This window comes from Pleurodeles waltl, chromosome 5, assembly GCF_031143425.1.
Source record: "Pleurodeles waltl isolate 20211129_DDA chromosome 5, aPleWal1.hap1.20221129, whole genome shotgun sequence".
Taxonomy (NCBI): domain Eukaryota; kingdom Metazoa; phylum Chordata; class Amphibia; order Caudata; family Salamandridae; genus Pleurodeles; species Pleurodeles waltl.
The window spans coordinates 967,655,774-967,672,470 of record NC_090444.1 but is presented as its reverse complement, the minus strand read 5'-3'; the positions used below and the strand labels follow the sequence as shown (position 1 = coordinate 967,672,470).

At 42.9% G+C, this 16,697-nt stretch overlaps 1 protein-coding gene across 1 annotated transcript in view; it reads left to right on the top strand.

Moving 5' to 3' along the window:
* HNRNPLL (heterogeneous nuclear ribonucleoprotein L like) overlaps positions 1-16,697 on the top strand; it is a 104,276-nt gene that overhangs the window by 30,475 nt on the left and 57,104 nt on the right. The window contains exons 7-10 of the mRNA XM_069235096.1: positions 2,622-2,795; positions 14,763-14,983; positions 15,930-16,051; positions 16,215-16,416. Of these exons, the coding sequence (XP_069091197.1) occupies positions 2,622-2,795; positions 14,763-14,983; positions 15,930-16,051; positions 16,215-16,416 (719 nt within the window). The remainder of the gene's footprint in view (positions 1-2,621; positions 2,796-14,762; positions 14,984-15,929; positions 16,052-16,214; positions 16,417-16,697) is intronic.

Below are 16,697 nucleotides of genomic sequence, written 5' to 3'. Positions count from 1 at the left end.
GGGCTAGGGAAAAGTGATTGTAAACCCTACTATACTAACGGAAGCCACAGTAATGGAACATAGTGCCTCACACTGGTGAAGTGAGTGTTTTTTTAATTTTTTAAGTTCACCTCGGAGCCCAGACATACAGGCACGTTTGCATTCCAAGGACTTGCATTTCTCCAAGCAGTCTAACTCTTTGGACAAAAGGACTCTGATACAAAGCACTTCAGACTTGCACGCTGCATCTCATCGGAAAAGACTTTGTTGCACCTCAGTTGAAAATGGCAGTGAGATGGCTAGTGGTGGATTCCAGCAGGCTGACTCTCCACTTCCTCATGCACCACATCGGCATCAGCAAAAGGCTTTCTGCAAAAACCTCAGACTTGCAATTCACCTTGACTGCATTCTGCATGCATCAACAGCACAAGTTTTAAAGGAGGACATGCACAAGTACAAATTTGCATGGGAAGAATGCTTTGATAAACTGTCCACATGCGATTGCTGGCTTCTTACTGATACGCATTCTTATCAAACCAGTTTTTATGTAGCATTGGACTTTTTTTTGCTAGTCCACCGATGTAAACATTTAGTTGCACATTTACCGTAGTCTTGCATTTGCTCAGCTTTAGAATAGGAGAACTGCATTCTGTTTAGACATTCAGAGGTGTTTGGAAATCTAGATAACCGCTATGGTTTACGTGGCCGGGTGTACATAACTACTGTTTAAATTATTTGTGTGTCCTATAAATCCGTGCCAGGCAATTTCTTATTGTATTAGCACATTTCTTTAAGTATATTTAAATTGCATCCATATTGTACCCATCAGGGAAACAAATACCATTCGTTCTAAGGTTTAAATGTGCAGTTGAAATTCTGATGTCTTTTTATACAAAAAAGCATTGGGATCACCTGAATTAATCATGGAGTTCCAAGCGCGGAAGTGCTAACTTATTTTTTTGTAGTTCCTTTCTGTCAAATGTTCGTTTATTAAGACCCTTATTTCATAGACCTGTACAAAGCTAACAAGGAGCAGCAGTTTTATATAACTTTTTTTTTTTTTTTTTTTTTTTCTCCCCCTGGACGATTCTAAATTTCTAAATTGTAATATTTATTTGATCCACATACCTTGACGTATGTGGCATGGATATACTTTGAGCTATATTAGCCTCCTTACATTTTGACCTGGAGGCTACTCATTGATAGCAATTTGGTACAGTTAATCACTTTACGTTCTTTGTGTAAAATCTGTGGCCAATTGCAGCCATGGTGTTACACAATAACTGCTGACAACTTGGCTGGCTTTTATTTATTTTTTTCATCATTTTGGGTGTGCTGAATGGGCGGCTCCCTGATTGTTAAATGATCGTGTTTTATTGTTAAGGCAATATAACTAGTAGTTGACTAGAGATACAATTTCAACGTGAGCATCCTCCTGTCGCTGCAAAAATGTTGACAATAATTGTATAACTTGCAACATACTGTTTACTGATTGTGAAACCATGTAATACAGGTTTTTGTTCGCTTATGCTGAATCTTCTTGAAAGGAGCCTTCTTTGAAAATGTGTTGCTGTTGAAGCTAATATTATGATTCAGGTACTGTCTTTCAAAAGTATTGCATTTATTTAATGTATGATGAACTTTGAATTGTTTCAAAGGGCAGAGCAATGTATATTTTAATTCGCAGCATTAGCTATGCAGCCAGTTTTGTAATGAGGCCATGTGTACCTTTTACTAGTATTAGTTGCCTGAGTCCCATTTTAAAAAGGCCTAGTACTAAAGGGCAACTTAGTTGAAATCCATCCTATTCATCAAGTTGTCTTCTATTACCACGCTTGGGTTAGCAAGTCCTTAATCTTCTCTGTATGCCCCTCCCCTTTGGGGACATGCATGCTGCAAAAGGCAATTTCAGTGTGTGTGCGCCTTTGAAAAGGACAGGAATGTGGTGTGCAGACCTGATGTGTAAAGGGGTTTGTATGGCCCAAAGTCAATTAAGCTGATAAAACGTCGCAAGAAATTGTAGTGTTAAAATGTCCAGGAAGTATTTGGATAACTTTGCACTATAGGCATAGTGTGCCTACTTACCAAACATCCACCATCTTTGATTGCTAACATTGTGCACATTTTCTGTCATGGAATTTTCCCATGTGTTTTTGGGTCGTATGTGGCATGGCCTTACGTCTAGGGAGGTTTATCCTCCATTCTTGTACAGTTTGCAAAAATTGTAAAGTTGTTCTATCTCATTTCATGAGCATATGGAGAAATGATTCCCAACAGCTTGCACTTTTGTCAAACTAGCGGAAATGGCCACAGTTTGCCTTGTATTTCAAGGTGCTGTGTCTGTATTTCATAGGAATTCTCTTCCGAACACCATGACTATAGCTTCTCTCGAGGTGTATTGGTTTATTTCATATGACGATCTAGAAATTGGTAAAAACACCCACATTGATTTCCCCTTCTTTACATGGGCACTTGGGGGCTACATATTGCAACATAATTTGTGAGCAAAAGGCTCTATATAACTTGCATAGAAGCATGTTTAATTTTACACTTGAAATCAGAGCGTTTGAAGGAACAGTTTTTATTTTTTCCCCTTTTCCTTTTTGGGTTTGCTAATGTTAACTTGACATTTTTTCTTGCAGAGAGAGGCAAAGGGCGCCAAAGACAGGCTATTCTGGGAGACCACCCTGCATCATTTGGGTCATCATATGGAGGACCAGCTTCGTCTTATGGCTCATCGTATGGCTCATCGTACGGCTCATCATATGGCTCATATGGTGGCTCATATGGCTCATCATATGGGTATGATGGATTTGGTAAGCCATATGCTGTTTGTGGGCTTGCAAAGCGAGTGCTCCAATTTGAGCGCCTCTCGGTGTTGGGCTAATGTTTACTTGGCTGTCCATTTACAGTTATTCATAAGTTTGTGGCTGCCTAGAAACAGAGTTGAACTTGTAGTCGTATTGCATCACTGTCCCTCTTTCTTTACGCCGGTTTTAAATCAAGCCTACCAGACAGGGCAATTAGTCTGGGTTCAAAAGACTTATTTCTAGGCACATCAAGAACTTGCAGCCTACCTGCTGCTTACCATTGTTTGGCCTTTTGTCAGTCTGATGTGCTTCTTATTGTAAGTGGCTTTCTTTGCCCCAGCTTATTTGTCACTACACTGACTTGTAGCCTCTTCAATGTCTGTCTGATTGGCTGACTTCTATCCGAACACTTCCCGCTTTTAGGGAGCTTATTTCTGCACCGTAGGATCCTCACTGACCTAAAGATAGTATTTTCACCCTGGAGCTCCTTTCATTTTATATTATTACAATTCATCATTGGAGATGGACATTTTGAAGTAACTTCATCCTCTCATAGTTGAGCAAAAAGCCTTGCTGAGTTCTCACTGAAATTGCCAATTTAGAAAACAGTAAAAGGTTACATTGCAGCACCTAACTTTCCAGGAAAGGTGCTGCAATGGTATCATATGGGCTGTGCTGCAGTGGTGTCTTGTAGATACGCTTCGAAAGTAGAGTTGTTTAGTATAGATAATAGTAAGTTCCTGTGGGGGAAGAATACTATTATCTTGGAGATACTTTTCTCCAGCTTCCCCCCACCCCCCACGCCCACCCCACCCCTTCCCTCCCAAACATCTTTAACCACTACGGCTGTGAAGAAGGATCTTTGGGTTTTCTTTTCTAGTAAACTGTGATGGCCTCTAATTGTATTTTTAGGGAAAACTATTACAGGTTTGATTTTGCTAGGTAGAGAAGATATAATTGTCTTACTGACATGAAACGTGATCATGATTATTTGGAAGATACCAGATTATAAAATGTTTACATTTGATAAAATTGTGGGTTGTTCTTGTGGAAGTTTTTTTTTTTTTTTTTAGCTTCTGTGACCATGTTTATGCTTTCCTGAAGCAGATATAAGTATCCATGTTGCTGGATCTTAGGAGCCATGCAGCCAAATTCAATGGTCTGGTGTGATGAGTCTTCCTCTGCACGTTTAAGAGCAGGTTTAGTCTGCGTGGCAATTTGTGTGGTCGTAGTGATAGATGAAGTAGTTCTGGAAACGAACACTGCCTCGGCCATTCTAGGGCAAAAAAAGTATAATTTTCACATTTAAAAACTTTAATCATGTTAGCACTGATGGAATTAGCTGCAACTGTGGCAAAGCACACACAAGCTTGTTACTCCAATTCTCCAAAAGGGCACCAACCATTGATCCTGGTTTACATACTATAGAGTGTTCATTTCAATGGTTGATGCCCTTTTGATTTAGTCTATACAAGACTTTGGCAGTTTGTGGTTTTCCTTGTTGCATAGAGATCTGTTGACTGGGCATCCCAGGCATGGAAAATGCCTCTGAGTAAATCCTCTTTTGCCTATTTATGGTTTTCTGTGAACTGTAATTACAAGTTACAGTTCCTTGTTTTTGGTTAGCCCTTGTGTCTCCCATCCCTTGTGTCTCCCATCCCTGTGCTCTGTGTTGCGCTCACTCGTGGGTGCTTACCCCACCCCCTCAGCACCCCTCCATTAAACCCTCACCAATTAGTTTTTTTTTATATAAAATGTGTGCTTTCCTGCTTTTTTTTCTTATCCAGGTAGTGTCTACCGTCTTTGATAAGTAAATAAACAATGCATGGGTGCACTAGTGAAACATTGCCAATGCTAGCAATGCTTTATTTGCTCATGCTGCACATCATATAAACGGGTGCAATAGTATATGAAAAGGGTCAAAAGATCTACCCTTTATCTCCATTCTTCCCCATTGTAATGGTGACAGAGTATAGTCAGTTTGAAATACTAGGCAAAAGTAAACATTTATAATTCATTTGGCATATTGCCATTTGTGGAGATTGAAGGTCTCTTTGGAATAGAGTAACAATGATATGTACTTTTTGTGCCCGTGCAGTTAAATCCTCTCACAACTATCTAGTGGTTCCGCTGTTAAATATAGACATTTATACTGACATTTGAAAATGTTTGTTAGGTTGAGCGAACTTCCTTCCCTGCCCAGAAGGCATCATTTAGCTCTCCCCGCTGCCATATCTTACATGTGGAGTGGTGTTTTTGTGTAACCGAACTAGCACCACTAGGATATTCTCTGGTGCCCCCTATCGCCACAAGACCTCCCATAGCTTTTGGCGTTAGATAGTGTCAAATGCTGATTTTTTTTTTTTTTGATTTTTTTTTAGCTCCTTGAAGACCACGTATAGATGTCCCTTTTTCAATACAGCATTTTTCCAATAGATGGTACAGAGTCATTTTTTGTTTTGTTTCTGCATTATTTTAAATTGCATGTTTATTTTGCTGCCCAACAGCAATCCTTTTCCTGCATCAAGTGTCCTTCCCATGGGGAGATGGGGGAAACACCTTTCCTGTAACATTGTTTGTAGTGTGTGCTCCAAAAATTATCCATGGCCGGACTTTATTTCTGCTGAATTGAACCTTATTAATACTGTTAATATAATTATAATGTTTGATGGCATGTGTGGCTGTAGATGCACATCTCCAATACCTCAATTAGATGCACTCTAGACACTGCTGCCAGTGTTTTGGTGCACTGTCATGCCTGGCTGCGCCCATTTGACTTTAAGGCAGAAGTACAACAGAACCTCCTAAATGTCCCTTCTGGTAATGAGCACCTTTTGGCCCTCAGATTGACCAGGCTCTGGAGAAAATGAAGGACAATGAGGTTGCAAAGTCCATGGGTGTGCACTACAAACACACAGTCCCTGTGGCTCCTTTTGTCGCCCATCCTATAAACCAGGCTCTGAAACAACCTCTGAAACAACCTCTTCAGATGCCTTTCATACTACTGAGGAGAGTGTTGTCAGTCCTCTCCCCAAGGCTACTACAGGGGCACATACAGAGGCAATAACACAAAGGGAAGAAGCAAAGATGCTTCCCCATGTGGTGCTGCACCTGTCACAAAGCAGTGATGCCTCATCTCCCCACCCCCTCCGGATCATTCCGCATGTGTCAGTGGACAGTTGCAACAGTTCCACCCCACTTGGCAATCCATAACATAGGATCAGTGGGTGTTGAACATTATCCAACATGATTACGTCTGGCACACATTTCCACTCCTCCAAACATTCCACCTTGCACTCAGACTCTTTCCAGAATGCCTAACACTGCTGAAACAGGATGTTCAGGCATGCGTGCTCAAAGGAACTATAGAACTCCATCCCTATTCAACATCAAAAGTCAGGAGTATACTCTATACTTCCTAATCCCCCAAGAAGGATGGATCCTTATGGCCAATCTTAGATCTACGTCCATTGAATCACTACATCCTGTCAGAGCATATCCATAGGGTCACCTTCGACATGATCCCACTCCAAAAAGGCGTTTAAAAAAAAAAAAAAAAAAAAAAAATTAAAAATAATTATTATTCCCCTCTCAGCACTAGACTTAAAGGACACTTATTTTCCCATTCCCGTACACCTAGCAAATTGCAAATACCTCACTAGTTCTAGCAGTACATTTGCGCAGGCAAAACATCCATGTCTTTCTGTATCACGATGACTGGCTCGTCAAAGCCAGCTCTTTTCCAAGTCAATCAACAAGTCAGGACGGTCATGAGACTTCTAGGTATGATGGCTTAGTGTACTGCCATAGTGCCGAATGCATGACTACACATGCGTCCACTGCAGGCATGTCTGGCACAACAGTAGTCACAGGGCCAGTTGGAGGATCTAGTGTTGGTAGACAGACGCACTCATCGCTTTCTGCAGTGATGGAACAAAAACATGTTATAGGGTCTGCCTTTTCTCAACCCTGTACCGCAATCCTTACTGACCATGGACTCATCACCGAGTGGCTGGGTTGCTCACCTTCAGGATGTGTCGGTCAGTCCAGGGTCTCTGGGATACCAAACACTAGGGTCTCCACCACCGCTTCCTAGGGCTTCTAGCTGTTCACCTAGTGTTGATAGCATTCACTCGTCACCTGATCAGCAAGGTTGTCATGATCCGAACGGACAACATGACAACCATGTACTATTACTGGTGAGGGGGGGGGGCGTGCATGATCTACAGTTATCTAGTCTTTCGTAGATAATCTGGCATTGGGCTTTGTCACCGCATCCATCTGTTGGTGCACACCTTTCAGGAACACGCAACAATTTTTGCCAACCTTCTCCGGAAGATGCGGCAACAAGTCGACTAGTGGGAACTCCACCTAGAAGTCCAAATCCCTAGCTCAGGCAAACATCCCTCACACTAATGCTACTGGCTCCCACATGGGCCCAACAGTCCTGTTTCACCACCCTCCTTGAACTACCAGTAGTCCCTCACAAGAAGCTTCTCCCTCAACCTGGACCTTCTTACTCAGAACCATGAAGAAATCGGGCATCTAACTCCAAAGTAACTAAATCTAGCAATTTGCTCCTGAGGTCATAGTTTGGTTATCTCAGTCTCCCTCTTGATTGTATGGCCATCCTTACCGAGGCACGCAATCCCAATATTAAAGCATGTTCTGCAGCTAAATGGAAGATTTGCCTGTTACTGTCATAACTGTATCAATCCATTTAATGAAACACAAAACATTGTGTTCGATGGCATCTGTCGCTGTAGATACGCATGTTTTGCAATAGCTCGCCATCTGGTGTTGGGCCGGAGTGTTACAAGTTGTTTTTCTTCGAAGAAGTCTTTCGAGTCACGGGACCGAGTGACTGCTCCTTTTGTCTCCATTGCGCATGGGCGTCGACTCCATCTTCGATTGTTTTTTTTCCGCCATCGGGTTCGGACGTGTTCCTGTCGCTCCGAGTTTCGGAACGGAAAAATAGCTAATTTCAGAAGATTTTCGTCGGTATTGTTGCGTTCGGGGTCGGCGTAGTTAGATTCAACACCGCGTCTAAGATCGAAGAGCTCCGGTGCCCTTCGGGGTAATTTTTTCGATCCCCCGTCGGGGCCTGGTCGGCCCGACCGCGTGCAGAAGAACGCCGATGGAACGGACCCCGTTCCGTTTCTGTCCCAAATGCCACAATAAATACCCCTATACAGACCAACACTTGGTCTGCAACCGGTGCCTGTCACCTGAGCACAGCGAAGACACCTGCGAGGCCTGTCGTGCGTTCCGGTCCCGAAAAACTCTCCGAGACCGTCGAGCCAGAAGACTTCAGATGGCGTCCGCGCCGACAGCCCGCCGGGAGTTCGAGGAACAAGAAGAGGAGGGATCCTTTTCGATCCAAGAATCGGACTCCGAAGGATTCGACGATACACAAACCGTGAGTAGGACGTCGAAAACCACTCAAAAGAAGATTTACAAGGCCCAGGGGACGCCACTGCCATCAGGCCATGGCTCGACCCATAAATTCGGTGACCGACCGTCGGCACCGAAAAAGGCCCAAACAGTGCCGAGATCGTCCGACTCCGGTCGAGACACCGTCACGCAGCCTTCTCGGGACCGAGAAAGTGCTGGAGACAAGCATTGACACCGAGATACCGGTGTAGACACGGCTTGACGCCGAGACAGCGGCACCGAAGAAGATCGACGCCGAGAGGTTTCGGCCCCGAAAAAGAAAAAAGTCACCTCGGAGCCGAAAAAAGATGCAGACAGGGTTTCGGTGCCGAAACAAACTGCAACCGACCCAGTTTCAGGCTCTTATACAGAAGAGCACTCGCTAACCTCACAAATGCAAAAGCATAGGTTTGAGGAAGAACTACACTCAACGGATGTAGACCATACGCAAAAGCGTATTTTTATACAGCAGGGGACAGGAAAAATAAGCACCCTTCCCCCTATTAGAAGAAAGAGAAGATTGGAGTTCCAAACTGAACAAACACCACAAACAAAAGTGGTGAAAAAAGTTACCCCACCACCCTCTCCTCCACCTGTGATTAACGTCTCACCAGCACAAACTCCATCACATTCCCCAGCTCACACCACCATGAGCCAGGGTGACCAAGATCAAGACGCATGGGACTTATACGACGCCCCAGTGTCGGATAACAGTCCGGAGGCATACCCTACGAAGCCATCTCCACCAGAGGACAGCACTGCGTATTCTCAAGTGGTGGCTAGAGCAGCACAATTTCACAATGTAAGCCTCAACTCAGAACAGGTCGAGGATGACTTTTTATTCAACACACTCTCCTCCACCCACAGCTCCTACCAAAGCCTGCCTATGCTCCCTGGTATGCTCCGGCACGCAAAAGAAATCTTTAAGGAGCCGGTCAAAAGTAGGGCACTCACACCAAGAGTGGAAAAAAAGTATAAGGCGCCTCCTACAGACCCGGCTTTCATCACTACACAGCTGCCACCAGACTGTCGTTGTAGGAGCAGCTAGGAAAAGGGCCAACTCCCACACATCTGGAGATGCACCACCCCCAGATAAAGAAAGCCGCAAGTTCGATGCAGCTGGTAAAAGAGTCGCAGCACAAGCTGCAAACCAGTGGCGCATCGCTAACTCCCAGGCACTACTTGCGCGCTATGACAGAGCCCATTGGGATGAGATGCAACATCTCATTGACCATCTGCCCAAGGACCTACAAAATAGGGCAAAACAAGTGGTTGAGGAGGGACAGACCGCTCCTCCATGGACGCTGCAGATACAGCTGCACGGACAATTAATACATCCGTAACTATCAGAAGGCATGCATGGCTCCGAACGTCTGGATTTAAACCAGAGATTCAGCAAGCAGTTCTCAATATGCCTTTTAACGAAAAAGAACTGTTCGGTCCAGAAGTGGACACAGCGATTGAGAAACTCAAAAAAGATACGGACACTGCTAAAGCCATGGGCGCACTCTACTCCCCGCAGAGCAGAGGGAATTACAGCACATTCCGTAAAACACCCTTTAGAGGGGGGTTTCGGGGTCAAAGCACACAAGCCAGCACCTCACAGGCAACACCGTCCAGGGACAGTACAGAGGAGGTTTTTGGGGGCAATTCCCTAGGAATAGAGGAAAATTTCAAAGCCCCAAAACCCCTACTACTAAGCAGTGACTCACATGTCACTCACCCCCTCCACACAACACCAGTGGGGGGAAGAATAAGTCATTATTACAAAGCATGGGAGGAAATCACTACAGACACTTGGGTTCTAGCAATTATCCAACATGGTTATTGCATAGAATTTCTACAATTCCCTCCAAACATACCACCAAAAGCACAAAATTTGACAAAACATCATTCCAATCTCCTGGAGATAGAAGTGCAGGCACTATTGCAAAAGAATGCAATCGAATTAGTGCCAAACACACAAATAAACACAGGAGTTTACTCACTGTACTTTCTGATACCAAAGAAGGACAAAACGCTGAGGCCAATCCTAGACCTCAGAATAGTGAACACATTCATCAAATCAGACCACTTTCACATGGTCACACTACAAGAAGTATTACCATTGCTAAAACTACACGACTACATGTCAACTTTAGACCTCAAGGACGCGTATTTCCATATACCAATACACCCATCGCACAGGAAATACCTAAGGTTTGTATTCAAAAGAATACATTACCAATTCAAGGTACTGCCTTTCGGATTAACAACCGCACCAAGAGTCTTTACCAAATGTCTAGCGGTAGTCGCTGCACACATCAGAAGGCAGCAAATACATGTGTTCCCATATCTAGACGACTGGCTAATCAAGGCCCATTCGTTAATCGAGTGCTCAAATCACACAAATCAGATCATACAAACCCTCTTCAAACTAGGGTTCACCGTCAACTTCACGAAATCCAACATTCTGCCGTGCAAGGTACAACAATACCTAGGAGCCATAATAGACACAACAAAAGGAGTAGCCACAAGTCCCCAAAGAATTCAAAATTTCAACACCATCATACAACGCATGTATCCAACACAAAAGATACAAGCAAAGATGATATTACAACTCCTAGGCATGATGTCTTCATGCATAGCCATTGTCCCAAACGCAAGACTGCACATGAGGCCCTTACAACAGTGCCTAGCATCACAGTGGTCTCAAGCACAGGGTCATCTTCTAGATCTGGTGTTAATAGACGGCCAAACTTACCTCTCGCTTCTGTGGTGGAACAACATAAATTTAAACAAGGGGCGGCCTTTCCAAGACCCAGTGCCACAATACGTAATAACAGATGCTTCCATGACAGGGTGGGGAGCACACCTCGATCAACACGGCATACAAGGACAATGGAACGTACATCAAACAAAACTGCATATAAATCACCTAGAACTACTAGCAGTTTTTCAAGCACTAAAAGCTTTCCAACCAATAATAGTTCACAAATACATTCTCGTCAAGACAGACAACATGACAACAATGTATTATCTAAACAAGCAAGGGGGGACACACTCCACGCAGTTAAGCCTGCTAGCACAAAAAATTTGGCGTTGGGCAATTCACAACCAAATTCGCCTAATAGCACAATTTATACCAGGGATCCAAAATCAACTCGCAGACAACCTCTCTCGAGATCACCAACAGGTCCACGAATGGGAAATTCACCCCCAAATTCTGAACACCTATTTCAAACTCTGGGGAACACCTCAAATAGACTTGTTTGCGACGAAGGAGAACGCAAAATGCCAAAACTTCGCATCCAGATACCCACACAAACCGTCCCTAGGCAGTGCCCTATGGATGAACTGGTCAGGGATATTTGCTTACGCTTTTCCTCCTCTCCTTCCTTACCTGGTAAACAAACTCAGTCAAAACAAACTCAAACTCATATTGATAGCACCAACTTGGGCAAGGCAACCCTGGTACACAATGCTGCTAGACCTATCAGTAGTACCCTACATCAAATTGCCCAACAGGCCAGATCTGTTGACACAACACAACCAAAAGATCAGACACCCAGATCCAGCATCGCTGAATCTAGCAATCTGGCTCCTGAGATCCTAGAATTCGGGCACTTACAACTTACCCAAGAATGTATGGAAGTCATAAAGCAAGCCAGAAGGCCATCCACCAGGCACTGCTATGCAAGTAAATGGAAGAGGTTTGTTTGCTACTGCCATATTAATCAAATACAACCTTTACACACAACTCCAGAACATGTAGTGGGCTACTTGCTTCACTTACAAAAATCTAACCTGGCTTTCTCTTCCATTAAAATACACCTTGGAGCAATATCTGCATACCTGCAGACTACCTATTCAACTTCCCTATATAAGATACCAGTCATTAAAGCATTCATGGAGGGCCTTAGGAGAATTATACCACCAAGAACACCACCTGTTCCTTCATGGAACCTAAATGTTGTCCTAACTAGACTCATGGGTCCACCTTTTGAACCCATGCACTCCTGCGAAATACAGTTACTAACCTGGAAGGTTGCATTTCTCATCGCCATTACTTCCCTAAGAAGAGTAAGCGAGATTCAGGCGTTTACAATACAAGAACCTTTTATACAACTACACAAGAATAAGGTCGTCCTAAGGACTAATCCTAAATTTTTGCCAAAGGTTATTTCACCGTTCCATCTAAATCAAACAGTGGAACTTCCAGTGTTCTTTCCACAGCCAGATACTGTAGCTGAAAGGGCACTACATACATTAGATGTCAAAAGAGCATTAATGTATTACATTGACAGAACAAAGAACATCAGAAAGACTAAACAACTATTTATTGCATTTCAAAAACCTCATGCAGGAAACCCAATATCAAAACAAGGTATAGCCAGATGGATAGTTAAATGCATCCAAATCTGCTACCTTAAAGCTAAACGACAGCTGCCCATTACACCAAGGGCACACTCAACCAGAAAGAAGGGTGCTACCATGGCCTTTCTAGGAAACATCCCAATGCAAGAAATATGTAAGGCAGCCACATGGTCTACGCCTCACACATTCACCAAGCACTACTGTGTAGATGTGTTATCCGCACAACAAGCCACAGTAGGTCAAGCCGTATTAAGAACATTATTTCAAACTACTTCCACTCCTACAGCCTGAGCCACCGCTTTTGGGGAGATAACTGCTTACTAGTCTATGCAAAACATGCGTATCTACAGCGACAGATGCCATCGAACTGAAAATGTCACTTACCCAGTGTACATCTGTTCGTGGCATCAGTCGCTGTAGATTCGCATGTGCCCACCCGCCTCCCCGGGAGCCTGTAGCAGTTCGGAAGGTACCTTCAACTATTTGTATATGTATCATCTCAACCTTAAATACGTACTTACTTAGTCACTCCATTGCATGGGCACTATTACTACAATTCAACTCCTACCTCACCCTCTGCGGGGAAAAACAATCGAAGATGGAGTCGACGCCCATGCGCAATGGAGACAAAAGGAGGAGTCACTCGGTCCCGTGACTCGAAAGACTTCTTCGAAGAAAAACAACTTGTAACACTCCGGCCCAACACCAGATGGCGAGCTATTGCAAAACATGCGAATCTACAGCGACTGATGCCACGAACAGATGTACACTGGGTAAGTGACATTTTCATTATCTACTCTATCTACAATGCCTTACATTCCCATCAATACACTTGCATTTAGCAGCGGTTGCTGCCTACCTTCAGAACAGACATCTTAGTTTACCATGCCGGTTATTAAGGCCTTTGTGGAAGATCTCAAGAGTAATTTGACTGCAGGTTTCCCCAACACCTTAATATGGTCCTCACAAGACTTATGGGTCCTCCTTTCGAACCACTACACAATTGCTCCCTCCAATTTCTATCTTGTAAGGTAGATCTTTTGCATTGCCATCACTTTACTCGGGCGTGTCCATGAGCTCCGGGCACTACCTTTGGAAGAACTTTTCTTCCAGCTTCATGAAGATAGGGTAGTACTTTGTACAAACACCAAATTTCTTCTGCAGGTGGTCTTCCACTTCCACATTTATCAGTGGAATTACCTGTACTTTATTCTCATCCACAATCAGTTGCAGAAAGTTCTCTTCATACATTAGATATCAAAAAAGCTCTAATCTAATATATTGATGGAGCTAAAGAATTTAGTAAAACCAAACACCTTTTTGTTGCTTTTGGCTCCTCACAAAGGAAAGCCCATTTCTAAATCTGGCATTGCTATGTGGATACTTTAATATATAATAAACATGTTAAATTAAAGCTCAAATAATTCTGCCATTACCTCCTAGAGCACGTTCTACTCCCAAAATAGGAGATTCAGTGGCTGCCTTAGGTAATATTTCTATAGCTGATAAGTTGGGCATCCTAGTCTACACTGCAAACTTTCACTAAGCATTATTGTGTGGATGTCCTAGCACACCAACAGGCTAATGTTGGTCAGGCAGTACTACATACTCTTTTCCAAACAACTGCAGGTTAGCCACTGCTTTTGGAGGGCACTGCTTTACAATGTGTATTTACCTCCACATTTGCCATGAAACTGAAAATGTTACTTACGCCTGCCCTCCTCCCCATACACCGGTGGCCTTGCAGTTCATTTGCATTTTCACGGACATCTCTTTACCGTACACTCCATTCACACCCGCCTGCAGGAAAACAATCTAACAATGGAATCTATCCCCATGCACATTTCCTAACACTAGATAGCCGAAGTATGCAGTGCATGTGAAGATGCAGCTCTGCATGCCACAAACCGATACTTACTGGGTAAGTATCATTTTCCTTCTAGCCTGTTGGGTTGGTTAACTATGTGGATATGAAAGCCATTGGTGACAAGAAGCTAATTACAGGCAATTTTATAATCCATTACCTTGGTCATTCTTTGTAATGCTTCTATTGTGTGGTGTGTGTATGTATGTGTGTGTGTGGGGGGGGGGGGGAGGGTTTAAGTAACATTACTATTGCCTGTGGCTGTTTTTTCTCTTTGTAATGGGTTTGGTAGCTTAATAAGGACTTCTCTTCCTTTTTAGGATCACAACAAGCTCCATTGTTACCTTTACCAAATCGACACAAAATGGGATCTCGTGACACTCCTGAATTGGTATCCTACCCATTACCTCAGTCTTCCTCTTCCTACATGTATCGACCTCATCCCTCTGGTTCAGTTGCTATGGTTGGTGGTCTACTTCCACCAAAGATGAACTGTGCCAGGACCTTCAACCTTTTTTGCTTGTATGGAAACATTGAAAAGGTAAGACTGGCTCTGAATAACATGTAAGTAAATAGGGTTGTAGAATTTCTAGCTAATCCAGCAGTTCATGAAAGTCTGGACATTTTTTTCAGTGGCCAGATATAAAAGCTCTTGAGAGTAGCAAAAAAATTAGTGCTGTCTAAAGAAGGATCTTATTATTTAATTAACTATCTTACAGAGTGCTGTTTGGTTTAGATTCCTATATTTTGATGTTTGGGGGTGGGGGATTGCTAAAAATGGATTACTCTTAGACCAATAGCCATATTTGGAGGTGATTAAAAACTTTACATTGAGAATACCTCAACAGTGCAGATCTCAAACAACCAACTCAAAGGAGGTAGGGCCGAAGTGAGAAAAGTAGGCATGCTTCATGCCCTTTTCAGAAAGGGACGCATATTTTGATTGCAGGTGTGGGTATTTAATACTGAGCCATGTTCCTAATATGGTTCACTCGCATGAAGTGTAATGCCCAAAATGTCTTTTGGCATAGATTGTAAGCTTGAAAAAGTAATTCTCAGCTCATTGCACAAGCTTCAAATAATCAAAATATTAACTCTGCATGGTCTTCTAAATTGCCCTAAAATTCTAGACGACTGCTGGGTTCTTTTCAAAAGAATACTACTTGGTACAATCTGTCAAGGTTTTTAGTCTTGCCTTTTAATTCGACTGGTCTGTTTATAATGGACTGAATGTTTTGAGCTATTCATTCCTTGGTCTGGGTTGGGGCTGAACACTTCTCATGTGAACTGCAAAAATGGACTTTAGTGGTGGACCAGGCCATGTTGGACTTGACCACGTCTATTTAAAAATAGAGCACCTGCTACAGTCATTGTTCTGGGCTATCATGGCAATTTTAATGGGCAAACTTTTTTTTTTTCTTGTATTAATGCTCTTTAGTGGCGCATTTCATTCTTTGGAAGTCATGAATTAAAACCTTTTATTTCAGATAAAATTCATGAAGTCGATTCCAGGCACTGCGCTGATAGAAATGGGTGACGAGTATGCTGTAGAAAGGGCAATTACACACCTCAATAACCTAAAATTATTTGGCACAAGACTAAACGTGTGGTAAATATGATTTTTCTTTTTTTGTTTTGTAAAACCTACCTTTTTCTAGGATAAGTCTATCCCCCCCAAAAAAAAAATTAAACCAGGTTGATCAATATTGATGGTTTTCAGTATGGTGCAAGGAGTTACTTTTGGTTGTCTCTTATGTATTTTAATATTTCAGTGTCTCCAAGCAGCATTCTGTGGTTCCAAGTCAGGTGTTCGAGCTCGAGGATGGTTCTAGCAGTTACAAAGATTTCTCGATGAGCAAGAACAATAGATTTACAAGTGCTGGCCAGGCTTCCAAGAATATAATTCAGCCACCTTCCTGTGTACTGCATTATTATAACGTACCGCTGTCTACGGATGAAGAAACTTTCCGAAAGGTAGCGGACACTTGTGTAAATGCTTGATTAAATGCATGTAGAAATAATGTGTTAGTTGAAATGGGGTAAAATGGAGAGTGAGTAGTTAGATGGGTGATAAATACATCATTTTGGACTTGCGGGCTTGAACCCAAACGTGTTCTATCAAATGTTTGTAGTCATGTTTTAAATGCTGCTCTTTTTTTGTATTATAAATGTATTATAAACGTTTTTAACTTCAGAAATGGGGTAAACTGCATGAAACAGCCTTGCTGTCCAAAGAGTCTTCTATGCTCCATTTC